The sequence below is a fragment of the Falco cherrug genome, chromosome 15 (genome assembly GCF_023634085.1).
Source record: "Falco cherrug isolate bFalChe1 chromosome 15, bFalChe1.pri, whole genome shotgun sequence".
NCBI lineage: Eukaryota > Metazoa > Chordata > Aves > Falconiformes > Falconidae > Falco > Falco cherrug.
In genome coordinates, this window is record NC_073711.1 from 13,091,395 (window position 1) to 13,119,276 (window position 27,882).

At 53.1% G+C, this 27,882-nt stretch overlaps 1 protein-coding gene across 3 annotated transcripts; it reads right to left on the reverse strand.

Annotated features, from left to right (window-relative positions):
* Window positions 1–49: 49 nt before the first annotated feature.
* F8 (coagulation factor VIII) lies at window positions 50–27,246 on the reverse strand. Of its 3 annotated transcripts, none has more exons than XM_014280572.3 (26): window positions 26,767–27,246; window positions 22,997–23,121; window positions 22,600–22,722; window positions 21,907–22,119; window positions 20,808–20,879; window positions 20,246–20,353; window positions 18,103–18,324; window positions 17,588–17,828; window positions 16,131–16,305; window positions 15,035–15,128; window positions 13,352–13,563; window positions 12,906–13,056; window positions 12,549–12,758; window positions 8,532–11,295; window positions 8,052–8,217; window positions 6,992–7,198; window positions 6,173–6,401; window positions 5,893–6,075; window positions 5,571–5,687; window positions 4,273–4,344; window positions 3,853–3,941; window positions 3,208–3,363; window positions 2,251–2,395; window positions 1,211–1,359; window positions 714–890; window positions 50–475 (listed from the first exon to the last, which is right to left on the reverse strand). In XM_014280572.3, the coding sequence occupies exons 1-26, from the start codon at window positions 26,916–26,918 to the stop codon at window positions 320–322; spliced, it is 6,708 nt and encodes a 2,235-aa protein (XP_014136047.2). In that variant the 5' UTR covers window positions 26,919–27,246; the 3' UTR covers window positions 50–319. The 3 variants fall into 3 exon arrangements, with proteins under 3 accessions (XP_014136047.2, XP_055583627.1, XP_055583629.1); XM_055727652.1 differs by having other exon boundaries at window positions 8,052–8,220; XM_055727654.1 differs by lacking the exon at window positions 22,997–23,121 and having other exon boundaries at window positions 8,052–8,220.
* Window positions 27,247–27,882: the final 636 nt, after the last annotated feature.

Consider the following 27,882-nt stretch of genomic DNA (forward strand, 5'->3'; position numbering starts at 1 on the left):
AGCCCCCAGGGACTCCCAAGACTGGAGCACAGGAGAAAGTGCAGAGAGATACTGGAAAATTACTGTTTAATTTTTCAGCGTTATACTGGAAAATTACTGTTTAATTCTTCAGCATTACGTCTGACTATATGGCATCTGGTAGATGAGGGACAGGAAGAGGCTGATAATGAGCCAGCCACCATGACAGCACGGCAGGGCTTCTGCTCCCCAGCAGCGGGGGCAGCCGGGGCCCTGGGGGGCTGGCGCTGGCCCTGGGGAGCATTCAGCGCCTGGCTGGCTGTGGGTACCGGCGCGCTGCCCATGCCTGGCCCCGCAGCCATCAGTATTCCTGCTGAGTGTCGCAGCCCAGGAGCTCTATCCGCAAGGCAATGTGGTTGTGCCACTGCCGGGGGTGTATCCTCACGTAGCGGGCAAAGAGAGGGGGCTCCAGGGTATTCATCACTGTGCTGGTGTGGTCTTGGTTTGCCCTGAAAATCTGGAGCGGAGAGAGAAATCAGGGATGTGCTCTCCTCTGCTGGTATAGTGACCCCATGTCATTCAGGACATGACCAACCCAGACAAGCACCGCTTGGGAATGCTTTGGGGAAGGAAAAGCACAGCCCGGCTTGCTGCTCTTGCAAAAAATCCTGTGAGCATGTTTGCTGCCAAGGGCTGTGCTTGCTGCCCCAGGGGTGGCCATGAGCTGCCTCTGGCCATGGAGCAGCTCTGCATACCTTCTCCTTGCCGTCCTGCAGGACTGGGCTCCAGTGCACACCGTTCTGGCTGCTGGAGACGGCGAACTCTTTCACAAACATGTGGGTGAAGACAGCTTTGGCACCTTGGGTTATGATTGCAGTCACCTTCTTGGTTACTTCAAAGTCCACCTGTAACCACTCGTTGGGCCTGTTGCTCTAGGGAAGGACAGACTGCCTTCAACCCTTCAGCAGCAATGAGAAAGACACATTCATTGCAGCTAAAGCCAAGGTGGCCCTGCACATAGTCCTGGACTTCACCTGCCCCACCAGGTGTCTGGTTGGAGCTGCTGGGTGCTAACTCAGTGCAGGAATTCTCCTGTCTGCGTGCAGGCAGCTTGCACAGTGCACGTGGCTGTACACACTCCCCATGCAGCCCTGGCTAGGGGAGGCTGTAAGCACCCAGCCTGTGTGCTGGGATCCCACCTGCCATGCCCATGCCCCAGCTGCCTGCCTCAAGTTCTCCTCGCGTGGGCTACCTTTGGCCTCCATGCGTTGGTCCTCCCCTGCAGGTTCAGGCGGGCCTGGGAGGGTGACCAGCTGGAGAAGATGTTGGTGCTGTAGGAGGATGCAGAAATGCGCTGGTCAGGGATCATTCTGTTCTCCATTCCTAGGGGCAAGGAGCAGCCTGGAAGAGAGGAGTGATGCTTGTCAGAGGAGGGGAACAGACAGACCCATCGTGGAAATGCCTTCTGGCTGCTTGCTGCTCCAGCCATGCTCCATGCATTTTCCTTGATTACAGGTTCTCCTGTGCCTTGCTGCAGCATCATGATCCGTACAGTGCTCAGGGCCCCTGTTTGCAGTATGGCTCTGGCTGGGGAGTGCCAAACTGAGACTGCCACTAGTCCCACCTTCTTTTCTCACTAGATTTTATCTAGGAGGAATGTGAAGAATTTGTGCATCCATCAGGACATAAGGAGAACCTGTCAGCAGGGGAAGGACAAGAATACCTGGCAGGGAGACAGCCTGCACATGGTGTGACCGTGTGTGCATAAGCACAGCTGCCTCAGAGCCGGCTGGCAGGCTTGTGGCATGGGGCAACAGCACAGCTGCTACAGCCTGTAGCTGCTGGAGGGTTCGCCCTGCTGGTGTGCAAAACTAAAGAAAGGATCCCAGAGCACAACTGCTCCCGGTCACACTGTGGGCTGGAGCAGTCTCACCTTGGAGAGGCAAAACCAGTGGAAAAGCCTATTGGCATCTGTCTGTCCTTGTTCCCTGCTCCCCAAGACTGAGGCAGCAGCTCCGCAGCTATCAGCTTAGCTGCTGCTGGAGGTTTCTGGTGGTTCAGGAAGAAGTGGTGGTGAGAGCTGGCTCCATGCTCTCCCTCTGGTATTGCTATTGCTAAGACCATAACAAGATTTTCCAGCTTTGTTCCCCCAACATCTCAATGCCATCTCCAGCCTTCTCCTTTCCCCTCCACGACTGCCTGGGGTGTCCTGAAACATGCGGAGCTGATGCCCAGCGCCCCACTGGATCACGCCCTGGCTTTTGGTGCTTGGTGTCTGGAGGTGGGACGTACTGTTCAGATCGCAGCCGATGAGCTCCATCCGCAGGGTGGTCCGGATGCTGTAGTGAGTGGGGTTAATGCGGATATACCGGGCTATGATCGGAGGGTTGAACTGATTTTCTTTCACTCCGGTTGCATCCACATTTGCAAAGAACAGCTGCAGGGAAAGGGAGAAAAAGGATTGTTGTACCAGTGGAAAGAAAGCTAAATAGAACAAGTATTAGCGGGGAGAAGAACATTTCTGTCTGGCACTTCTGTATCTTATCACCAGCTTTATAAGAGAATGGCAGCTCAGGGAAATGATTTGAGATGTGATTCAGACCAAAGAAGTGTGAATGTGCCAAATCAGGGTGAACCACTGATGAATGGGAGGAGGAAAAACTTAAGGTCCAAGCAAATGAACATGTTTTTATATTTTCACCAAAACGAGAGGAGAAGTCAGAAAAAAAAAAGTAAGTCCTGGGAAAAGTTTTGGCCACAGCTGGTGTACACTATGGAGGCTTTTCTGGCTATTTTCCTTCTCCCACTGGAGTGATCAGCTTATGCATATTCAGGTTGTGCTTTTTTCTGATGAGTCAAGATACCACAAATCGTCTGCATCTGCACGATGTTTTTAGAAAGCCAGATTTGCCTTTGGGGTCAAAAAAGGTATTCAGGCAAAATCTTATGCCTAGCTGTAAGTAATGTGCAACGTAACGTTAAGCAGTGGATCTCACAGCCACCTGGGATCATGGAAAGAAATAGTTCAGTCAATTTAAAATGAGACAGATGGACACAGACAGCAAATCCTTTGCAGATCTGTGATCTGCGATTCAGTCATCTTGGCAGTGAATGCTCACTGTTCCTGCTCTGATAAATTATCCTAGGGTCTCGGCAGATCTCTGCCTTGTGTATGGAGCTCCCTAGCCCTCGTCACTGCAGGAGACCCCATTCTAGGAAGACACCCTCCTCAAGACCTGTTCACTTTACCATCTGGGTGCTGGTGGCGTTCCCCTTGTATTTCCTCCACCTTTGCCCATCGAGGCTGTAGAAGACAACAAACTGGGAGATGTAAAGGCTGGAGAACTTTTGTCGGGCCCCTTGGGTTTTTATACCATGAATAATCATGAGATGCAAAAGGTCCACCTGAGAACGAAAGTCAGGGATTCATTTTTGATGGAAAACCCAAGCCATGTTCAGGCAATGCACTGCAAACCTGTGGGACTCACTTCCTTGTGACATACCTGAGCATGGTTTACGAAACTAGTTAAAATAGTTCATAAGAGCACAACTCAGCTAACTGCTGGGAGAGGGCAGGGGAGAGCTGTTTGGAGAGATGAGCTGTTCTCACTTGGTCTTTGGGGAATTTTTGCACAATCCAATGCTGCAGCTGGACCACCGAGTGATTCCTCTGCTGCATGGAGGGTGGATCCGGGCATCAGGCCAGCAGCAGCCATGGCCAGACCAACTGCCACTAGGCTCTCAGGGCTCCCCTCCCAGAGGGGAAGCAGGGGAAATAGGATGTAGCTGGGGAGACAGTGGCCATCCTTGTGAATCCTTCTGTACAGTGCATCAGCCACAAGCATGCCCTTGGAATGCCCCCAGCGCTGCCTCCAGCCACAGGGCCCCTCTCACCTGGATCCAGGCATTGCTGCTGCGGTCAGTGCTCCAAGCGTTGATGGAGCCGGTGTTATCCAGCCTGGCCAGGTAAGGAGCCCACTGCCCTGTGAGGAGAGCACACAGAGATGAGGGTGCTGCTGGCTCCTGGTGCTGCCCAGCCTGAGGTGGTGAGAAGTCCACCCGCAGGACTGGGGCCCAAGGACCACCCTGGGGTTCAGTAGCCACATATATGGTGGCAGAGAGATGGGCCGGATGATGGGCCAGACATGTGGGAAGGCACCTCCAGGTCCCAAGTGGGATGCTGGGCATGGATGGAGGAAAGACTTTGCCAGGGACCCGGTGTAGCAGAGCCTTGGGCAAGCATGCACCTGAGTTGTGTTGGCTGAAGCTGCCCCAACCTCACCTGCCTTCTCTGCAGCAACAGCCCCTACTCACCGTACTGCCCCGATGCTGTGATCTGAGAGTCTGCAATGTGGCCCGAGGCCAGACCGAGGGCGTTTCGGCAGTCTGCAGCCAAACAGGGGAAAGGAGGGGGAAAACCAGGGAGAGCTGGTTAGCCAACAAAGCTCTTGAAGGAAAAGCCTAGGCTGGGTAGCAGCCTCCAGTCTTAAGCCTCCAGGAGCCCCCAGTCTTGTCTCACACCAAGTGGTGGGTTTCAGATGCCTCCACATCCATCCCTGAATTTTAGGGGTGCTGGAAGTTCTTGCTCCTGACCCTGATGTCAACAGCAGAGAGTTCCCAGTATCAGCCACAGCAGCCTTTTGACAAACTCCTGTCACTGCGCCCTTGGCCTCTTTACCCCCATGTCCTGATCTCCCAGCAGTGCTGACAAGTGTCTCTTCCTTATACACGTCTTGCTCTTGGGCCATTTTGTTGCTAGGCAGCATCTTTTAAAAACAAGTATTATGTCGCTAAAGGAAAATCTGCCTGACACCCCTGTCTCTCTGTGTCGCTCTTCTGGTCTGCTGAGCTGTTTGTCTCTTATAATAACCATTATTATTATTAACTAGTCACATCTTGGCATCTCTGCCACGTGGCAATTTCTTCTGGGAAAATGCAAATTTGAAATCTTAAGCAGATTTTTAACTTATGGCTGACATTTAATACTGTCTTAAGAGGAAGAGGAGAGAGATTGTCACTGTGTGATACAATACTACTCTCCCCAACCACTTCCTCCAGAACATACTTACAGTGAGGTAGAAACCTGCTGTTCTGGGGTGAATGGTCAGACGTTTCCTGTGGATTTTCCGGTTGCTCTTGGGGCTGTTTCTATCAGAGCAACCTGTAGTCAGGCGGTGTTTCTTATTGCCTCCTACCCTCACTCCGTGCCTCAGTTTACCTCTTGTTGTGTGGTTAGGCAGCTGGGGACTGTACCTTCCCGACAGCGTGGGCAGGCACCAGTGTGTGCATGCAGCTGCTGGGGTAAGTGCATTTTACAGAAGGTCCAGGGACCCTCCATTTGGAAAACGAGAGCTCTCGAAGCAAATATTCACAGGCAAATGAAGCTGGTCTCCCAGCCTTCACCCCAGCTGTGTCCCTGACTCTGTGCTCTCTGCTGGGTTGTGTAGGGTGGCAAGGGCTGAAGTTGTGACTTTCTTTCAGAGTGAAAACCCTGAAGACCCCACTTGGGTCACCCCAGGGAAAATACTGAGAGATCTGGTGGAGGGAGCTCAAGAATGTGGTGGTCATGACCATGGCAGCAAGCGGGCCAGGGTGCAAAGAGAGTCACTCACTCTGGTTGTACACGAGGAAGAGAGCACTCATCCCAGCTTGCTGGTGCTCTCCCACTTTGCACTCTACTCGCCAGATCCCGGCATGCGAGGGCTGCATCTCTACCGTCCCAAAGACACCTGGCCAGGAATGGAGAGCAGAGCAGAGGAGAGTTACTGGCTGTAATGGGATGCCACAGTGCCAAGCGCTGTGCAAACACAGAGCCAGACTCTTCCAGATCCATTCCCCTCCTTGCTATCCCCGTGCAGGCTTGGTACTTCCTAACAGGCATGGACATGAAGCCCCAGCAGCTGGAGCGTGCACAGTGCCCATACTGCTTCTCACCGGGATAAAGGTTGTAGACTCCCATGCGATACTCCTGGCTAGTCCTGACACTGAACAGATGCCCATGAAAGTGGACAGAGTGGATATCCTCAGTGCTGCCCATGTTCAGGAGGTGCCATCGGATCCGTTGCTGCTGAGCCATCACCAGCCCGGGCAGCGTGTCACTCACGTAGCCATTGATGGCTGAGAAAGGCAACAGTCAGGAGTGGCTCAAGGCTCCAGGGTTTTTCCATCCCAATGTAGATTGTGGGATGGAAAGGGCAAGGGCAAGGGTCCTCACCGTGGAAGGAATGGTTTCTCTTAAAGTCAGGGTTGTCCTGCTGGATGCGGCAAGGAGGGCGGCAGTTCCTCTCCATGTTCTCTAGGAAGTACCAGCTTTTGGTCTCATCAAAGATAGTGAAGAGCAGGGAGAACTCCTGCACAGCCAGCTGCCGCCTGAAAACGAAGTTCAGCACCCCACGGCGGCAGATGATCAGTGGCCCAATAAGGCCCGAGTGCAGGTCCTTCTCCTGCCGGGAAGCCAGGAAAGAAGGGTTTGCCTCGGAGTGGGAGGCAGTGCTGATGCCCGCAGGTGGCACAGCAACGAGGAAAGCAGTAGCCCTGCCTGCATCCCTGGCCTGGCTCCCACTCATGCACAGGGCATGGCACGTGCAGGGTGGGAAGGACGTGCTAGGTTCACTGGGAGATCTCCCATTAGCTAAAAAAAGCCGTACAGCAAGTGTTTGCACATGCTTTCAAGAGAAGTGGTGTCTGTCTGTCCAACAGTCCCTACCCCACTAACATTGGAACCCACGGGCCAAATTCAACCGTGTTTGGCAGTGGGGTAGCGGGGCTGCAGAGTGCTAGTTTCCTGCAAGCCTCATAAGCTGGTACAGCAGGGGAAAGGGGGGGGGGGCGGCGGGGAATCAATTAAGAGAAGGAAAGAGAAAAGAAAGCACAAGCATGCACTCGTCACTGTATTAGACACCTGAGAATCTACACAGCAACAGGCTGCTTTCAGCCCAGCACCACAGCAAAAGCCTTCACCTCACAGCCAGGACCCAGGCGTGCTGCCCATCTCTCCTTCCTGGGATGTCCCATGGAGCAGGCTCCCACTTACCAGGTCCACGTTGGAGAAGTAAGCCCAGGACTTGCAGTCGAACTCCTGCGTGGTGGGTGCCATCTGGGGCAGGACTTTCCAGGAGTACTTCCGCACCTTGCCGGGCTGCACCAGCTGTCCGCTCTGCGTGGCATCCTGCACCCCCTCGTAGGCTTGCAGTGTGGAGTGGAAGGAGAAGGGCCGTGAGGCTAGGTTCTTGAATGTAACCTGCACCAGAGGGAAGGCAAAGCAAAGGGAGTGTGGGAGGGGGCTAGATGTAGTGCTGAGAGCGTCCTGGACCCTCAGGTTGGATCCAGGCAGCTGGTGGGAAGGAAGAAGCCATGTCCCCAGTGCTCAGACCTCCAGCTGGGCCCCATGCAGTGGGCAACCCCTGCTGAACCACAAGCTGTGGCTGTGCATTGTGATCCCCAGTGGAAAGCCCGTCACGGTCATGTCAGCAGGATGAAGCCCTCTCCCTGCTCAATGGAAGCAAGGTCAGCTACACTACTGTATCTGGAGCCCAAAGGTGCTGAATCCATCTTGGTGAAGATTTCAGTGAAAACTGGGCAACTTCTCCAGGCATACAAGTCCTGAGCCTGGTGAAAAGCCTTTCACCTCTTCCTTAGGTGGGTGCTGAAGGACCTTTGGTGGTGAGGGAAGTCAAAGCCTGCCCTCACATAGAGCACCCAAAGAAGCTGTACTGAACCCTGCTTACCTCATTACCCTTTTTACAATCCCTTCACCCAAAAAGCTCCCCATAGAGCCCAGGAGCTGCTCAGGCTGTGCTGTTACTGGGGTTGGGGTTGTCTCAGGTCCAGGGCTTTGCATCTGAACACACTGACATTCCCGCTGGCCCATAGCTTCAGACACTGAGGTTCCTCTGAATGGTGGCTCTGCCTCCCAACCTGGCACCATCCACGTGCCACACAGGGTGCCAATGGGGCAGCTCCTGCCCCTGAGCCCTGAAGGTGAACCCACGGTGACTGCAGAGCCTGCAGGCCCACCTCGGCGCTCCCTCTGGCTCAGCACAGCCAGCAATGGGGGTTTCAGGTTTTATAGGAAACGGGAACTTTCAATTCACCATGATGACATCTTCAACTTCTGCCCTGATGTATGGCCCGAGGATGCCCAAGTGCTCATCCAACTCTCCCCGCAGCAGCGGCTGCGTGAAGGAATCATCCATGTACTCTCGGAAAACCACCTTGCGGTACTGCCGGAAAGGCTTCCTTCTGCTGCTCCAAGGGTCCCTGCTGGGGTGAGGGCAGTTAAGCAAGTCAGGTGACACTGTCCCACAGGGAGGGCAGCCATGGCAGGGCTGCGGCAGGGCAAGCATGATGCAGAGCCTAGAGCATCCCTGACCCACTTGCAAGGAAGCTCAAGGTTGCTGGAGTTACAAAACTCCCCAGGTGGAGGGGAAGTGCTGGGCGCATCCTTCCCCTGGGCTGCTTGGCTGGGTCATACAGTCACAGACCTGTGATCCTGCCTGCCAGGACATGCCAACTCATGCATCAAGCCATGCCACACAGTGCAGGAGGAATACATGAGGGACAGTAACACTTACGTGGCTTTAAGGAAGTGCTGGGGTCTCTGGTTCCCGTATTCCCACATCACCTCCACTGCTGCAATGAAGTATTGCCGTACCTCCCCCTGGAAGGAGCGCGGGTCATGCTCCTCATCCTCATAGATGTCAAAATCCTCTATGGTCTGCTCTGTGTCACTGTACTCGTCGTAGTCCAGCTTGTCTGGCTTCAGCCTCGAGGAGCCAGAATGGGTCCCATTGTTCACATCCAGTCTCTCCCTATGTCCTGGGCCGTGATTCCTCTTCCCAGCTGTGCTGTTACCTTCCCCATCCTCCTTGGGGTCTCTTAGGTCCTGGCCCTCTCTTTTTCTGGTTTCTCTGAAGACATCTTCCCCACTGAGCACCTGCCATCCATCTGGGCTGGCTTGCACATATCTGGCTGGGTTTTTGTTAGTGCTGTTGTGAGCGGCACTGCTTGGAGACAGGGAATAGTTCTCTTTGGAGTCTGGTTTCATAGGGATTTCTTCTGGGGTTTTCCCAGATGTGCTCTCAGGCACAGAGTCTTCCGTGGCATTGGCCTTCAGCTGCTGAGGCCCAGGACTGAGCTGACCCAGATGCTCCACAGAATTTGTCTCTTCCTCCATCCGGCTTCTCCCCTCGGCTTGCTTGCTCCCAGGAGTGCCCCCGACAGCACCTCTGCCTGGCTGCAGCTCAGCCAAAGCTGGGCTCCACAAGCCCCCGGCACGTCTCACTGCCCCCAGGGAGACCGGATCCCAGTTTGAGGGCAGGTCTGCAGCTGCAGCTTGTGTCTCTGAGCTACTTGCTGCCATTGCTGCCTCACTCCCCACTGCTTTCTGTGTGGGGAAAGAGCGTCCGCTGCGCTGGGGCTCCTCGCTGCTGCTGCGTCCACCCCCAGCTGTGCTTGGCCTCCCCACAGGATGCGTCTCATCAGCACTATCTCCAAGCACAGCCTGTGGAACATCCCTGCCCAGGTGTAGTCTTCCCTCAATCATGTCTGATTTTTCTTCCAGGTTTTGCTGGGCCACCAGCACCTCAGGCACAGTGTTGCCTGATGTCAGGGACCTCTTTCTGAAGCGGCTGCTGCAAAAAGGGGAATGAGGTCCACACGCCTTTGGTGCTTTCTTATTCACTGCTGTCTCAGGAGTCTGGCTGACCAGACCCTGCTCTGCTCTGTTAACCTCGGAGAGGGGCTCCCTGCTGCCAGGCCAACTGGTGTTGGGAAGACCCAGACCATGCGCCAAGCCTCTGCTCTCCAGTGACCTGGCTTGTTGAGGCCTCTGGTCAGGGCCACTCATGCCTGGGGCTGGAGCTCTGTGTCTCAGAAACTGCTCAGGGCTGTTTAGGAGAGCATTTGGGAACTGCCTTGTGTCATTGGCCATGACGTTCGGTTCAGGAAAGGCAAGACTGTTCATGTCTGGCAATTCCTTAGTGACTGTAGCATCCTGAAACATGGCGCCCAAGATTAATTCATCCCTCTCTTCCATTGTTATATAGCTGGAAGGCTCCAGGTCATTGGTGTGTGCAAAGGTGGTTTCTAGAAGGCTTGTGCCTCTGGCAAATTCATCAGCTTCTTGTTCTGTGCCACTTTTTGCAGGCAAGGAGTTACTCTCATCTGTGAGGATTTGTTCTTGTACAGGTTTGCTGGGTCCCAGATCTGAGGAAGAAACATTTTTCCCTTCAGAAGATTCATAAAAGCCTTGCAAAATAATTTCATGAGGTCTTTTTTCCAGCCTAGCATCTATCTCATTTGATGAATAATTGTTTTCTCTGGTTTGATTGTGAACCACGGCATGAGAAGTCCTGTTGTCTTCTGTCTCATTCAAAGATGCAAAAGGATTGTCCAGTGTGGAGGAAAAGTTATGATCAGTACTTAAAGCCGGTGCTGTATGGATTATATCCTTTGACTCATATGGATTTAAGGATATTTTATCAGCCCCTCTTAGCCACTTGTCCTTAGCACTCTCCGAAGACATGTCTTGGAGTCCCACATTGGGTTCCAGGTCATTCTGGTGAATTAAGTTCCTGTTCCCTTGAAGAGGATCTTTGCTAGCAGCATAAGCAATTGAGTCCCACAAGCTTGTTGCATGAGTAGTTGTCTTTTGAGGCTGTGCTTCCAGGATCTCCAATGTACCACCAGACTGGACCATTGTCCTTTTTACTGGCTTCTGCACCTCTGAGATTCTTGTCATCTTCCCTGCCAGAGCATCTTCTGGAGCTGGCGTGCCTTGCTGCAGCCATTGCTGACCTTCTTCTGGGCTCACAGTACCATGGACCCTACCACTGACACTTGCCAAGTGTTCTCCAGGTGGGTGAGCTCCAAACCCTTCATCCTGGGTGATGATATTTGACAATTCTTCTTCATCTTTCAGGAAGGATTCATAGGACACTGAATCATAGTTTGTCTCTGGCAGAGAAGACATGGAAATATCAGGTGGATATGGGATTGTTTCTAGAAGTGTTGAGGTGCCATTAGAAGAGGGATCAGAAATCCTGCCACCACTCACGCGGGCCCCATAGCTGGGTTCTGGCAAGCACGATCTTGGTTTCTCTGTATCATTTCTGGAAGAGGTGATGTTGAGCTGCTCATTCACACATGGCTTGTGCCATTCCTTTCTTTTAGAGAAGCTCCTGGGTTGGAATTCAAAGGCACCCTCCTCCTCCTCCTCAAAATCCTCATAATCTTCCCCATCAGGATATTGCTCATACTGGCACTGCAAGACCGTGAACTTGGCACGCATCCCTCGGTCTCTGAAATCAGGATTCAGGCACCCCAGCGTCCAGACACCTGTCTCAAGAGAGGACAAGAGGACACCATCAGCCCACCACAGCAGGAAATCAGAAGAGCTGCCACCCCCATGCTGCTCCCTTGCTAGTGCAACCTGTATTTTCCAGGCAGCCTCTGGTTCATGGTAGTGATTTCATGTTCTCATAACCCCTAGAGAATCTTACAGCTGGACTCACAAGACATCAGGCTTGCTGGCAACGTCAGAGCCAGTCCTGACAAGCACCACCAGCAGGGCCAGCGTTTCCTGCCAGAGCCTGGCGAGCTATACACACCCGCGAGGCCCCAGCAACAGCTTGGTAAGAACAGTTTATGCACTGATAACCTCCAGGATTATTGCCAGCAGCAGGAGTAATCACCATAAACCGCCCCCACAGACATGCTGGTGCTGTCGAATACACCTCTCTCCCAGACACAGTCATCACGTCTCTCCCACTCAAGGAGGAAGAAATGGAAAGGCTGCTTCTTGCTCACATCCTCAGCCAACACATTTGCTCCCCGCAGTGAGTGCCTCTTCTACAGGCGCCGAGTGAGTGAGGAGGTGTGTAATAACCAGGCTCTGACACTGGAGAGAGCCGTCATCTGCTGCTGGCTGAGCTGCTCGCCTGCTTCAGATCAGCAGGCAAAAATCAGAGCTCAAAGGGATGCAATGTTTGGCTGGGTTTTAGAAAGCTTCCTGGGGTATCTACAAACCCTGTCAGCTTGGCTTGGGCTCCAGCACTCATGGCCATCATATCAGACTTTGCAATTAGATGGTAAATTATGTGTTTCCTCTGTGAGTGAGGAAATGGTTAACAGCACCACTTTTGCAGACGCTAAGGAAAAAATGCCGAGTGGGGGGAAATAAAACCAAACTCTGAAGTAAATCATTCCTAGTTCTCTATGGCTGTGATTTCTGTCCTTGCAAAGTGTGGAGATAAATGGGATGCCATGACTAGGGGCTAGACCCACAGCAGGGACAGCACTGCCACTCCTCTTGACCTCCGAGCTTGGAGCCAAGGGTGCAGATGCGAGGTCCATGGGGCTCACGTTACTGCAGCCAGCTTACTGGCTTGGCAGCATGTGTGACCTTAACTCATCCTATTAAGGAAGTAAAATACAGTAGTTTAATTTCTTTAAGTTCCAGCAGGTTGTGCATCCTTTTGCCCTCAGGGCTGCCAAAATGCAATTGGGTACCAGAGCCGTGGCTGGAGGTGCTCACTTATCTCTGCTGTGATGCCAAGTCCGTGGTTTATAGAACAGCCCATGTTACCAACCTGGCTTTTCCAAGCTCATGAAGACCGTTTCTCCAGAAAACGGGAAAAGGGTAAGCACATCCTCAAAGACCATGTTGCGCTTGAATGTGTTTCCAGAGAAGAAGATGGAGAGGAAATCTGTTTGGGCCCCAACACTCAGGACATACCAATACACGACCTCATGCAGGCAGAGGTTTGTTTGGAGGTTGTCAAATACAAAGCCGTTAATAGCTGGAAGAGAGCAGGAGTGAAACATTTCATCAGGACTTGATTCCCCCACGGCTGCCAAGCTGCTGCATGTTCCCTGCTTGTTCCCTGGGGCAGGGATGAACCTGTGTGTGCTGGGGCTTTGCAGGGAGCCCCTGCCTGAGCACTCACTGTGCATCACGTTGGAGGCGTAAAACTGGGGGTCCTGGGTATCCACATGGGCTGCGTCAGTGCAGAACCGCCTGATGTTCTCCTCCAGGTACCAGCTGCGGTTCTCATCAAAGACCGAAAACAGCACCAACCTCATATTGTCTGACATTATCTGGAAGGCGGAGAGGGAAGCGGTTATTCCTGGTCTGACCAGGGCACCTCTGGGGCCCAGTGTAGCTGCCAGATTTTAGCCTGGGAAACAGTTTACTGGTATTTCACAGGAATTAGGGTCCAAGTTTGGAGAGAAGGGAGCATGCAAGAGAAGATGGAGAAGGCAGGGACATTGGGACTGGTAGTAGGGTTGAAGAGAACAGGACAGACAAATTTGGTTTTTCCCAAATATTTCACCCACTGCAGTTACTCCAGCCTTTCAGCCTGGCAGTTGGGGTGACAAAGGAAGGACCCACCTGATTTCCCCTCTGATCCATGGACTTCTTAAAGCAGATCAGGAGGGGCCCAATCAGGCCTGAGGCCATGTCTCGGACTGGGTCGATGGAGCTGTAGTAGAAACGGGTGAGGCAGCGAGGATCTGCCTGCGTTGGCCCATCCTCAGTGGTGACCCTCCAGCTGTAGGTGAACGACTGGCCAGGAGGGACAGGAATGTCCTTCACGTCCTTATCTGGCAAGGAATTTTTAACTGTTTTTTAAAAGAGCTCAGAAAGGAGGTTTCCCAACTATGCAAATTGCATAGAAAACTACCCAAAGCCATGCCCATCCCAGGATGGCACCCTGGCTGCTATCATGCACTTGCACGGCAAGTTGATCTGGACAAAAGGAGCCTCTGGGACAAGGTGTGGATAGAGAGGCATGTGCCTAATTTTGAAAGCCCTTAAAACTCCTGCAAACTGGAAGATCTGCCAGGTCTCAGCTGTGCCTGGGCTCTGGGCTGCTTAGAGGAGATTGCAGATGAAGGTACAGAGCTGGCCAGGGCTGAAATGAGTGAAAAACAAAGCATCAGATCAATTTTTCAAGCAAATGTGGCTAGACGGTGAGAAAAACAGTGAGGAGATCTGGGAGGAGCTGAAGGAAAATCCAAATGCAAATTAATCCTCTGAGAATTCAGCAGGATTTTGCACTTAGAAAAAGACCCTTCTCTGCTCCAAGTGCCCAGCTGAGCTGCTGTAAGAGCAGGGTTTGCAAAGCTCATGTGTCAGTCAAAGTAGGAACAACTCTTTTTATTTATAATCCCCTAAAAAGCATCATCCCTGTGGCTCCAGGACCACAACTCACCCACTTTCACAGAGCTGAATCACTGGCAAAGCCAGTGAGCCCTGTCTGGCTAGGGGATGTTGACAGAGGGCAGGGCAGGGCTCCCAGCGCCCTTGTGTGGCTTGGCACCTTTGGCCCGGCCAGCTGATGGGCCACTTTGCCCTTTTGACTCTCCCGAAGGAAAACCTTGACTTAGATAGTAACAAGCCACAAAGCTGACCCAGTTCACTGAACTCCTTAGCGGCTGCTGTCCTGGTTCTGCTACCTCTGCTGCAGCAGAGGAGCCTTTCTCCAGCCTCTGCAATTGCTCCCATCATGGTGATGCACCCAAAAGGACAGAGAGGAGGAGGGAAGAGGGATGGGGCACAATTTTGCCCTGGTGGGACGGCCTTGCACGAGCTGTGATCTTGGGAGCATGCTGTCAGGGGATGAAAGCATTTCTGGGAAAGGACCTTGGTAACTCGACAACCTCAGAGCAAAACCCACAAATCTGCAAGAGGGAGAGTCAGAATCATAATGAACGCTGCACATTGGAGCGGGGCAAGGGAGTGAGGACTGTAAGCAAATTAGCAAACACAGCCAGGATCACCAGGGTGGTTCCTGCCGCATCAGAACATGGGGGCCTTCCAGATGGACCAAACAACATGGTCCCAGCTCCCTGGTTGACAATGCCCCTTCTTCCATCCATCACCCAAGCCTTCCTTACATGGCACCAAGGGGGGCATGAACCAAGCATTGTCATCATCTCCAGGACTGCAGGGCTCAGGTACTTGGATGGATGTGTTGGACAGCTAGTCTTACCATAGGCAGCAGGAAGCTTTCCTGGCCCAGAAGAATGGCAGCGACCAAGTGATGTCCCAAATTCTCATGGTTTGCCTTACCTTGAGAGGGCTTCATGGCGTGGTATGGCCTTACACTGGTGAGACCGTGAGGGTAGATGTTGTATGGTCGGCTTGCCAGGTTCCTGAACACGATCTGAAATGAGGACAGCCAGCACAAGCGTTTAATGCTTTCTGAACATTGTGAGCCCTCAAGGCTGCTCTCAGTGTCCTCACAGGGAGGGAAACACTGGGCAGTGTTGCTCTGGGACTGGCTAACTGCCAGTGTCCAACAGGGAGGAACCTGGACATGTCTGGGACCGCAAAGTAGGAGTCAGAATAGGAGTATTTCTCTACCAGTCTACACTACCCATCTTTCCAGGAGGTGCCTATTTTAGAGAGGTCAGGAAAATAACAGATTTATTAAAAGGAAAGTTGCTGTCTTCAGTCTCACTTTGCATATGAGACACAAGAGGTCTGTCAATCCAGGGGGCCTCAGAGGATCAAGACACTAAGTATGCACAGCAGTCAAAGCTTCAAAGTGCTCCCCACTTCACTGCATGAAGCCCTTCATCTATTTCTCTAAATAGCTCTGTTGGGGCTTTGCCACGGGCGTCACCTTCCATTCCATGCCCACAACTGCACAGGCAACCCCAGGCAGGGAGCAGAAATGTGAAACTCCTGGAAACCATCTCATTCCTCCTAGCAGCAAACAAGTCATGTGGTCAGTAGAGGTGCCTGGGGAGACACAAGCGACAGTCCCCAATACTGTATGGTAAGAGCACACAGATGGAGAAGAGTGGAGGATGAGAGGACACTCCTGCCTCAGAGGAAGGTGCTGGATGCCACGTGTCATGGAGTAATTTGCACAATTCCTAAGAGGCCTGCAATGAAGTCAGATCAAGGGGACTGGGCCATACCCTGCACAAGGATCTCACCAAGAGCGTTTAGCTTTAGCTTTCAGTAATGTCTGCCTTTCTGATGAACTTTGGACATCACCAAATGTGACAGAGCATCTCAAGGACTTATGCCAGACCTTAGCGACAAACCAAGAACTACTAATAGCTCTTGAATAAAATATAGATATAGAGAGGAATAGCATCCAGCTTTAAAGTTTTCCCTTCCAGTCCCTATTTGTGGAAAGCAATCTCTCTCTTACCTTAAACTGATCTCCAACCTCCCCCTTAATGACAGGCCCCAGAATTCCCTTGTCCGGTTGATCTGACACCTTGCGCTTCTTGAAGGTTGCATCCTCGTACTCCACAAACATCACTTTCTTATACTTTGAACCGATCTGCCGGGGGCCAGCCTCCAGGAACAGGCTCCTGACGTTTCTGCAGGCAAGGCAGAGAAAGAGCGAATGGCCACATGTGGGACACTGTCAGAACCAGAACAAGACTTTCCATCGTCCAAGCACCTATACATCTGTCTGGGGACTACCAGTGCACAGTGGGGACACTCATTCCTGTAATCACAATACACATCCTGGGGAATAACTCCAGTTATTCAAGTGATTCAGTGCTTCTTTAATGGAGAAAGCTCCCACCAGGTTACGCAGCAGCAGCTTGGGCTGACACTGCCCTGTCCTGGAGGGAAGCGGTGACTGTGAGAGCTGAGGGCATGGCAGATTGTCCTGTGTCAGGGAGCACCCCCAGTAAGTGGGCATAAGGCAATGAAGCAGCTGCTTTTTCTTGATTATCCCGGCTCCTTCTCAGGAGCAAGGCCAGCCCTAAGCTGGAGAGGTCATCTCCCCTGGCTTACCCTGCAGGGGGCTGCAGGTGGGCATTTCTACCACCTTCCTCCCTTCACTAAGGAAGAAATTCTTCACTATAAGAATGGTGAGGCACTGGAACAGGCTGCCCGTTCCTGGCAGTGTTCAAGGCCAGGTTGGATGGGCTTTGAGCAGCCTGATCTAGCAGAAGGTGTCCCCGCCCATGGCAGGGGAGTGGGAACTAAATAATCTTTACATTCCCTTCCAACCCAACCCATTCTATGATTCTATGCCTTGCTGTCTGGAATCCCCATCTAGGGCAGAACCTGGTGACCCCACCACCAAGCTGGCCCCAGCCCACACAGCCTGTGTCAGCAGAGTGACATTAAGACATCTGTCATCACCATGCACTGCTGACTAAGGTACTTCTGCTGAGATACTGCACTTGCATCACCTCTCCTTCCAAGAAGTGGGGCAACAGCAGGGGCTAATTGCCTCTGCCATCTAGATCATGTCCTTCCAGACAGGGCAAGGACACCCACACTCTGGGGCTGTGGGCACATGTCCTGGCTATGCAGGCCCTCCTGGCTGGAGGGTGAGAAGGGTTACCAGGCATTTCTGCCTGCTCGGAAGGGGCTGACCCTGGAGACCTGGGCCTCAGAGAGACAAATGCCCTGGAGACAAACGCCTCTGCGGGCATTTGGTAAAATGAAATGAATCCAGGTCCTGCCTTCCCATGGCCTCCCCAAGACCGTCCTTGCCCTGCATCCATACAGTTAGCATTAACAAGGAAAAATAAACCTGTCCAGGTTGGGCAGAAGGAAAATAAATTTCTGGGTAAAAGGGGAAGAGCCGGCAGGGCTGCCTCAAGGAGCAGCCTCGCGAGCACACATGCCCACTGTCACCTGTCCAGAGACACTGGCTTCACTGGGGCGTAGTCCCAGTCCATTTCCTCAGCCGCAATGTAGTGAGTCCAGGTCACAGGCCTCTCTTTGGCAAAAGAGCGCACTTGGATCACATGATAAGCTTCCTCATCTTCATCTTCTTCAGGGTAATCCATGTCCTCTGGCTCATCTGACAGTTTCCCCATCTTCACCAGGCGCTCCTCCAGACACTCCTCCACCTTCACAATAGCCTCCATGCCAGCTGGGTTCAGACAAGCCGGACAGAAAGGGTCACACTGACATGCCAGCACAGACATGCACTCCCCCATGCTTGGGAGATGTCCTCTCCACTACTGTCCCCACCAAATGTACCAGCATATGGGTCAACCTATGCTATCCCGGCCACAGGCCAGGTTGCACATGGATGTAACACTAGAGAGCAGGAGGGGCCTTGGAGCTGCAGCACTGCATAGAACCCTAAGCCCAGGCCATCCCCTGAACTTCTTTTCCCCTGAGCTCTTGCAAAATAAGGTTACCTTGCTGATGGGATGGTATCTGGCAGAACATCCGAAACCAGCCAGCTGTTGCTGGCATGGTCTGGGCTGTGAGATACGTGGCAGAGGAGATTTCTAGGCTGCTGAGACGGTGGCTTCTCACCAGGAATGTGTGGGCTTCCAAGAAGATGGAGTGGACTTCTGGCCCAGTGCCCATCCCGATCACGTGCCAGTGGACTTGCTTCTTGAGGCACAGTGTGAGACCTGCCAGGAGAGAAAGAAAGCACCCAGGAGTCACCACTGTGTCCATCCCTTGTCCCCACTCTTGGTGTCACGGACTCAGTCTGCCACATGCTGAGTAGAGTCCCCTGCCCTGCAAGGTGGTGGCTTCAAGCTGGAGAAGTCACATGTGGATGTGGACTGTCTGAGCAAAACAGGGGCACAGACTGCATCACCCTCCTGATATAAGACTAGTGTTACAGAGTGGGGGACTTTGGCAGGGACTCTGGGAGGCGTGCTGATGGGAGCTCACAGCAGGATGCAGTGACAAAAGAGGTAGATGTGATCCTTGACTCTGCAAATAGGGGAACTGGGCACTGGAAAAGGCGATCATTTGTCTGATCACAACACCGGCAAGCCTGATACTGAAATATTGCATCTGAGGCATGTCCTCAGCGGTAGTTGAAATACCCCAAAAATTGCAGATAGAGCTCACCAGGATTATTTGAAGGCTAGAGAAAATTCCCTCCTCGGAGATACTCTAAGAGGTCGGTGTGCTTAGGAAATGGGAGAGGACTTGACTGCATTGTAAAAATATTTTCCTGGGCAGAAATTAGCGTGTGCTGAAGGGCTCTGCAATCTAGCAGGGAACTGAATAACAAGAACAAGTTCCTGGAAGCTGAAGCCAAACAAAGTCAAATACCAAGTCAAGCGCTTGATTTTGGCACCGAGTGTGATAGGTGACTGGAACAAATCCCAAGAGCCTGGGGAGGTGACAGCGTGCAGGCTCCATCCTGAGGCCCCCAGCTCTGCACTGCCACTCCATCAGACACCTCTCAGGCGTGGTCCTGCACCCAGACAGGGGGTTGAGGGACAGAGGCGGATACCTTCTCAAGAGGAAACCTACTGCAGATACAGAGGTTGACCAGGAGGTTTACTCAGCTCTTAAGCTCAATGGATCCACCAGGACAGGAAATTCAGGTGACTTCTGCTTTTGCCTATGACTGGAGAACAGCCAGACCCAGGTGGGAGGTTTCAAGGCGTGGTTCACCAAGGTTACTGATGGAAATAACTCTCCTGACAGTGTTCCCAGTTTGCCCTGGAGATTCTTCAGTCTCAGGCAGCAATGGACCTTCTTCCAGAAGAACATCAGAAAATGCCAACTTTTGTCCTCACTGAGACCACAATCAGCCTTTTCTTTTGCTTTTCTGGGGAAAGGAGGCTGAGGGGAGACCTATCAATCAACTACCTGAAAGCAGGTTGTAGTGAGGTAGGTGTTGGTCTCTTCTTTAAGCAGCAAGCAAAACGACAAGAGGAAATGGCCTCAAGTTGTGCCAGGGGACGTTTAGATTGGATGTTAGGAAAAATTCCCTCACTGAAAGGGTTGTCAAGCACTGGAACAGGCTGCCCAGGGAAGTGGTTGAATCACCATCCCTGCAGGTATTTAAAAGACAAGTAGATGTGGTGCTTAGGGCCATGGTTTAGTGGTGGACTTGGCAGTGCTAGGTAAATGACTGGACTTGATGATCTTAAAGGTCTTCTCCAACCTAAAAGAGTCTATGATTCTATTCCCTAAATCCTACAGAGGTGTGTTGTCAGAGCCAGGCTGGTGAGAGCTGAGTTTTCCCCTCAACACTACCTCCAGCCTCACTCACAGGGCTACAAGAGATTAACCTTTGCTACCAGAAAAATTCCTGGAGAACTCCGAGGTCAGCTGCGCTTGGTAACACAGCCAGCCAGAAATAGGTCCTTCTGCACTGTAAATGGGCAAGGCAGATCAAAGAGTTGAGATGCAATAGTCGCTCCGGGGTGAACACAGCCTAACAGATCCATCACCTGGAAACTCTTCTTGATGTCATTTCTCACTCCTTTCACAAAGCTACCTTGAGCTTACAGACCTGGCTATACCCCTGGTCCTAGTACCTCCCATGCCCTCCGTCCCTGTCCCCAGCACACCGGTACTCACCAGGCAGCGAGCCATTGATGTAGCCATTGATGGTGTGCAGCTCCGTCCTGTTGTGAGGCAGGGGCTTAGGAGCTGCCAGGGAGCTGGTCTCAGAGTACCAGCTTTTCCCTGTGGAGAGAGGAGGATGCAGTCAGCTTTCATTTCAGAGCATTTCAGAGAAAAAGGAAACCTTCCCACGGGGGTGAAACAGTATGAAAGCCAAAATGCACGGAGGTCAGATGTGTGGTGCCTGCTGGAAATCCACAGCAGACCCATGCAAGGTTCTGCATAAATGTGGTGGTGACCATTGCATGTGACAGGACATTACTGCCTGGCAGCTTTAGCCTGTGTGATGGGAACAAGGCCATGGCATGGGATGGGAGAGCGGGGGGGGCTGCAAGCTCCCTGCACCTGGAGAACAGAAGGAATGGCAGCACTGCACCAGGAACACATTGGCTGGGGAGACTGTACAAGGCTTGGGAGACAGTATGGGAGCCGAGCAGCTGCATTCACACCATGGCAAAAGCATGAGCCATGGACCAGGCTGAATTCAGGGTCCAGCACCAGTCAACAAGGTAGTTACCTTCATCAAACACTGCGAAGAGCATCACAAACTCCTGCTGCACGCCCTCGTTCCCATCACTAGCCAGGGTCCCTGCAAGATGCCATGGGATGGATCTCTTTAAACATCAGCAAGCACCATGCTGGTCTCCTCAGAGAATTCCCTTTGTGCCCTCCAAGAACTGGTAAATCAAGGCCAGGCTGTGGATTGCTTTTGTCATGTCTCACGGCTGGCACAGCCCTGTTTCCTGCCTTGCACTCCCCAGAAGCCCGTGGTTGAGAGGCAGCTGCCCCCAGAAGGCATTGAAAGGTCAGTTTGTGCTGCCTTTTCCTTGCAGGCTCTCAGGATCCGCTTAGTCACCTGAAAGAGCCCGTTTTATCTAGCCCCCTTGTCAGCACCATCATCTGTGCTCGTCTAGACTTAGCTCAGTGGAGAAACTCCTGGTGAGTCACTGGAGCCTGCAGACGGTGCCCTGGGAGGAGGTGACTCGTGCCCATTCCTCTCCAGTGACTACAGAGGGCTATGGACAGCTACCTCCAGGAGATGACTCAGCCAGGGGTGACCAGTTCCACCCCAGGTACACTTCTGGGTTCCTTGCACCCGGCAAGTATTAACAGGATTTCATCACCTCTGTGTTTACAAAGGAAGGAGAGCAGGCACAGGTACCACAGACCAGGTACCTGGGGTGTCCTGCCTCTCTCCTGCCTGATCCTTAACACTTGCTGGTGCAAACTTCCCTCTAGTTCTTTGACAAAACCCTGATTGATAAAGCACCCTGGCTGATACTGAACAATCACAGCTCGGTGAAACTCTGAAGGAAAGACAAACATTTGTGCCTCCATAGCAATTCACCTTATGGATAGATAAGGTTCAGGATTTCATCTGTGGTCTGAAATTTTGCAAAGGAAAGAAAAATTTCTCTCCAGAAGAGAAATCTAAAGAGTGTTTGGCTCCTGCACTGGAAAAAGACTCTTTTAGGAAAGGGCCAAACCCCAAAAGTGTTGTTGATGACAGTTTACTGACTCCACTGCCATGTTCAGCCTCTGGAAGGTGTTTTTGATTTTTCTGTTTTTCAGTTCGTGATTGTATGTGACCTGTCCACGTCCTGTGCTGTCCTTACCAGGTCGGCACACAAGCAGGGCTCCGATCAATCCAGAGTTGATGTCCTTCACACTGTCGGTGTTGGAGGAGTAGGAGTGGGTCAGGCACGGTGAGTCACCATCTGTCGGGCCCTGGTTTTGCTGGATTTCCCAGATGTACGTGTGTGTCTTCCCTGGATCCACCCTGTCACCTTCCTTCTCTAGCTGGCTGCTCTCATCCTCATACCCTGCCCCTAAAGCGAAAGGAGCAGCCAGATGTCACTGAAGGCTCATCCCCAACACACCATGGCTACAGAAATGCCTCTTCCCCCAGCCCAGAGCACAGCCCCTCTCCACCCCAGCCCCCAGGACCAGCCCAGCTCCCACCAGTGATAGCTGGTCTCAGGGCAGCAAAGCAGAGCTGTGCCGGAGACTTGCTTGTTGGGGCTGTGCACCCCCCACCTGCCCTGATGCTGGAGGACACAGCCTTCCTGGCCCTAAGCATCCAACCTCATGTATTACCTCTATAACTGATACGGATTTGCTCATCTCAGCTCATTTCTGGGCTAGGCATGGTCTTGTTCCCCCAGGCTAAGCCACCTCTGTGACTCTCTGTCTTCACAGAGGGATGTGAACACCAGGGTCAGGGAGGGATGTGCTCTCTCCTGACAGGCAGGCCGTTGAGCAGGAGGTGCTTTACAGGGCTTGCAGCACCTGGCTATGGACCAACTCACCTTCTGATGCCTTCCAGTAGGACACCCCGATGGCGTGGAGGTTGTATGGACGGGAGGCCAAGTTCTTAAACTTGATGACCACTGTGTCATAGACCTCTGCTCGGATGGTGGGGCCCAGAAGACCTGAAGGAAGGAAGGCAAAAGGGTCAGGCAGCTGGGGTCAAGCAGCTCCCACCCAGCCATGGGCCCCAAAGGGTCTCAGCATTCCACCTGCACAGTTAGCAGTCATCTCTCATGTAGCATGGCAGCATCAACTGCTCTGGCACCAGCAAGGCTCCCTGCATTCCCAGCAGCTCTGCTGTACTGGGACTCTACCCGGGTGCTTTCCCATTCCTGGCCATGGAGCCAGCACCCAACCCAGGGCAAGTTTGGCCACTGCACTGTGGGTGCTCCTTACCCATCCATGCTGGCTTGGGCTTGGGCTGCGTGAACGAGGCATCAGGGTACTCCACAAACACGGCCTTCCTGTACTGGGTGGGGACACCAGGCGCGGGGGGCTGTGGGCCCAGATGCCCCGATGCACTGCAGGAGGAAGGAAAAGCCAAGGCTGGTTGCTCAGCCCCATCCAGGAGCAGCAGCCATCCTCCTCCTCTCCTCCCTGCCAGCTTGCCTGTGCCACACTGGCCCCCGGGATCACTCACCCTGTTGTGTTCTTTGGGTTTCCTGACAATCCCCAGGAGTGTTTGGAAACATTTTGATGACAATGCCGCAGTAATTAATGTCACAGTGTTAGTCACAAAGGAAGAAGACACAAGGGCAGGAGGTGCAGCGCTGTGCCCAGCTGCAGCCAGGAGTGGGCACAGCCACAGGCATCACTGCCAGCCTCCTGCCTTGTCCAGCTTTATGCTTCCCTGCCAACAGAGACCTGGAGCACTGGGAATGCTGTGATAGCAGTGGCACCCGCAGCCACCCCCCACCCCATCCCCAGCACCTTCAGGTATAGTAGACACATCGCATATAACTTGAACATCCTCCCCAGCTTGTGCCCAGGAAAGAGACTGTGTCAGGCTGTATGGCAGGTCATAGCAGTTTGTTCTGCGGTCTGAGCAACATCCCCACATCCATTTCTTTTCTGACCAAACTGGGATTTAAAGCCATCCGCTAAAAAACTAATCCTTGCCCCAGGAGGATGAAGGAGCCTTGAAAGTATTTCACACCCTACTGCCACTTTCTATCTGTAAGCAGCTTAACAAATTCATTTTCCAGAAAGGATCCAGCATATTTATCAGGATAACAAAGCTATGAATTTCTCCAGGGATTTTTAGAGGCTGGCTTATCAGCCCCAGGACTGAGACCATTTCCAGTAACCAGACAGACCACTTCCAGTTTTGTTTTGTTTGGAGCAAAAGCCAGGTGGTATTTTCTTCCCTCTGAAGAAGCAGGGAGGATTGCTCTCCCTGTCTGACTAAGCCTTCATTCAAGCAGCGGTTCCCTTTGTGACTCTTCCTCAAGAGGAAGAGGAAGGAGCCAGAGTGACTCAAATTTATGAAAGGGCGATGCGCACTCGCCCCCATGCCTCCGGCTGGAAGCCACCTGCAGCCAGAGGATGCTGTGGGGAGAGCGGGGTTCGCCCTCCCTGGGGGCAAAGCAGGAGGGGCGCCCATGAAAACCCCATGCACGCTTTCCCACCGCGGTTATAACCCCTCGTTCAGGCTGGCAGGAAGCCCCCAACAGACATAGCCCCACTGAGCAGGGCCACTGCATTCAGCTAACTTTGCCCACCAGCCGTTATCATTCCTGGCTTGATGGCAGTAGCGTCCTGACAAAGCTTTGCTCTCCAGGGTGACCCCATGCTGGGAGGTGGCAGTGTGGCAGGGTCACTGACACTGGGCTGTCCGCTGTCAGGAAGCTGTGCCTTAATCTCTAACTCACAGAAAGCCCAGCGTTGAAAACACATCCCTGACATATGAAGGTCTGGTCCTGCTAATGCCGTGGTAAACAAGGCAGAAATCCTCTGGAGCCAGGGGGATTTTGCTGGCATGTGAGGGCATGGCTGGGAGGAGACTTGGTGACACCAGGGCTCAGCGCTGGGTCCCAGCTGGCACGGCAGAGCCTGGCAGCCTTTGCGGCGGGTGGGGAGGCAGAGTTCAGCACAGGGACATCTGATCCAAGTGCTTCTGGCCTGTACTTGGTTCCCTGCACTTGGGTTCCCCATGGACTTCCTACCCCAAGGCCACTGAAGCCAAGGCAAGGAGATACGTTCCTGGCGCCTTCGATCAGCATTGTTAGCCGCACTATCTGTTCATCTCTCGGAGCCGGGAGACAGCCAAGGTAAACAATCTGCACTGCTGAAGCACTCAAACGTGGGCTGCTGCTGCTATGTGGCCGCCAACTCTGAGCCGGAGCCGAGATCCCTGTGGCCATCGCAGGATGCGACCCCTGCCCCGGGGTTGCATGTAGGAGGCAGAGAAATTGAAATCATGGGGAAGGCACAAGCAGCTCTGGCCTGGCGTGCCATAGCCCATTCATTTGGCCGAGCTTTCCCACAAACATGCCAGAGAAACACTGGATGCGTAGAGGGGTTTTGGAGGTCCTACCTGGACTTGCACCCTTGGGGGCTGCCATGGGATGCTGGTACTAGGAGGGAAAGCCAGTGGAGCAGAAGACAGCCCACGCGCAGCTCAGGGGCACCTCAGCTCTGGCAGCAGCTCCGCTTCTGCCAACTTCTCCTGGCTCACTCCTGCACACCCCTTCTCCCCAGCCTGGCTGTTTTCCTGCGCCGCCTCCCAACCGAGCTGAGGCTGCCAGGCCAGGCAGAAGAAGGCACTGTTATCTGGGATAAGCTGGGAACAGTCACGCCAAGCAAACCCCAGCTCCCACCACAGCTCTGCTGGGAGCTGTGCTTCCCAGGCGTGCCCTGCCTCTCTGGGGTGGAGCATGCCACCAAGTCCCTCGCAGAAAACCAAAGTTATCTTTCCTGTTCCAGAGAAGGACAATTGACCTCAGGCTGCCTGCTGATGGCCTACTTGTCCCCAGGGCATGGCCAGGTGCCTGAGGCACTCCCAGGTCAGAAATGGTCTGCAAGTGTGTCGTTAAAGCCAGGGCCAAAATGGAAAGACACAGGGTTGAATTAACAGCCTGAGTGACCTCAGCTCCACCACCATAGCCTAACAGATCTGAGTGCCACCTTAGTAAAAGCAGGGTGGGAGGCATTAGTAAAACAGGGGGTGCTGGATGCAGTTTTCCAATTTGAAGTAATCAAAATGGGGGAAAACCCCAATGTTACTCTGATACAGCGACTATGGCACCAGAGCCTGGTTTCAGTGCCTGACCACAGCTCCCCACTGCCCCAGTCACTGTGGGTCTGAGATGGGGCTGTAGGCTGACACCACCGCAGCACAAAGCCTGGGGAAGGGCACGTGGCAGGGCGGCAGAGGGAATCAGCATGGCTTGATCCACAGGGGATGTAGCCATCCAGCTCTGCTCCCCATGCTGTAAGCTCAGAAAGCCCATTCACAGCCATGTGCGTCCAAGCCAGCTGTGTCTCCAGACAACATCATCCTGATGCCTGAGCAATGCAACTGCCACTTTTGTTCCTACTCTAAAGCACTTGGGCAAAACTGCCATGCCTTCCTCCTTCTTGTCACGGTGTACAAACACCATTACTTGCCCAAACACTAAAAAAATATTTTCATTCCCTAAAGGAAAAAATTCAGCTCCAGCAATGTAATGTACACAAATATATAACTAACTAAAGCTGAGTTTTACTAGAGGCAGACACAGTGGACACCCTTTGCTGCCCTGAGTTATGTCAGGAGGGCACAGCCAACCTCCCTCTGCAGCCCCTACAGGACCTCACCTCCCCTTGCATTTCCCCAAAGCTCCCAGGATGCAGAAGAGAAAGCAGAGGCAGGAGAACCAGCTCTTGGCTCTGGGCACAGACTTTAAAGGATCACAGCAAACAGCACTGAGATAAAGCAGGGCAGAGCAGTAGGGCAGAGCAGGTCTGTGTCTCTCTCTGAAGATTTATTGCACCTGTGTGTTATCAGGTGTTGCACTTACTGACTCCCCTTTGCGCAGAAACACCCATTCCCAGCTGCACCAGCAGCTCAGTGCACCCACCTTGCCCCCATGCACCTGCCCACACCCAAGCTCACAGGGCTGTGCGTGCCAGGGTGGGACAACACCAATAGCAGGGTGCTGGAACTGCAATAGAAAGAGCTTTACCCTGCAGGCGCTTGCAGCACGGAGAGCAGATCGCTGTGTACGTAGTCCCAGGCAGTTTCCACTGCACCGATGTAGTATCTTCTGACTTTGCTGATGCCCTTCTCAACCAGGCAGAGAAGCAGGAGGCCATGCAGGGCTCCCACCAGCATCATGCCCGCTGGCTGGGAATCACTCTGGCTTCAGGAGGAAAAGTGAAAAGAGAGGAATAAGAAAGGAAAGAGGAGAGAAAAGCCTTTATCTTCTCATCCAGCTGTTGTAATCCACAGGAGATGATGATTTAAAGCCAGCACCCACAGGCTCAGTCAGAGCACTGGAGACTTTCTCAAAGACATCAGGAGACTAATCACTTGAGCAGGTTCATGCAAAGAAGAGCATGCAAGCACTGGACTCTGCCTCTCTTCCTCTGGGGTGGCAGTGACAGGAGGAGAGGAAAAAACAAAAGGAAAGGGAGGGCAGTGCAGTGGTAAGCTCTGCTGCAGGACCCAGCTGGCTCCGTATCCTGGCCTGTGTCCGGGAGCGAGGTGAGGAAAGGGAGGGTTGCAGAGGAAGGGGAATTTAGGTGTGGTCTCTGCCTGGTCCCACCTTCCCTCTCACCACAGAGGGGAAGGAGAAGAACAGGTTACAGACCAGTGCCCTGCTGCCGCCCAGGTTACAGGAGCCTTTATTTCCCCAGCAGGTCAGTCTGGGCTTGCATCTGGGGCTGGAGCTCCCCAGAGAGCCAGCAGGTGCCTTCTGTACCTGATAGCCCCCATAGCTTCACGAAATGGGGATTTCGGGGAAAATTTGTCTTCAGGATGCAGATGGTTTATTGCAACGACGCAGGAGAGGCTGCTGCATGCTCCCCGGTGCTGCGACCCTCCAGGGCACGTTGCATTGGCAGGGGCAGGGCTGGAGGTGAGGCAATAGCCAGGAATGCCTGTCCTGTGGGTGCCTGCACCCCAAGCCATGATGATTTAACCTTGCTTTGAGCCACATGGGAGGGAGAGGGTTGGGGTGATCCCTAGGAGTCCCCATCCTGCCAGCTGCTCCTCACCCTTCTCTTCTCCCAGGGTCCTGCCGAACAGGTCAGAGAAGATGCACTGAAATGTTTTTGCAAATTTCTTCTGTTTTTAAACT

Coding starts and splice junctions, on each gene's coding strand:
- F8 (XM_055727652.1), bottom strand. CDS start 26,918: ATGATGCTGGTGGGAGCCCTGCATGGCCTCCTGCTTCTCTGCCTGGTT. Junction 11,296..12,548: donor CATGAGCTTGGAAAAGCCAG/GTTGGTAACATG, acceptor CTCTTGAGACAG/GTGTCTGGACGCTGGGGTGC. Junction 6,076..6,172: donor GAGAAACCATTCCTTCCACG/GTGAGGACCCTT, acceptor TGCCTTTCTCAG/CCATCAATGGCTACGTGAGT.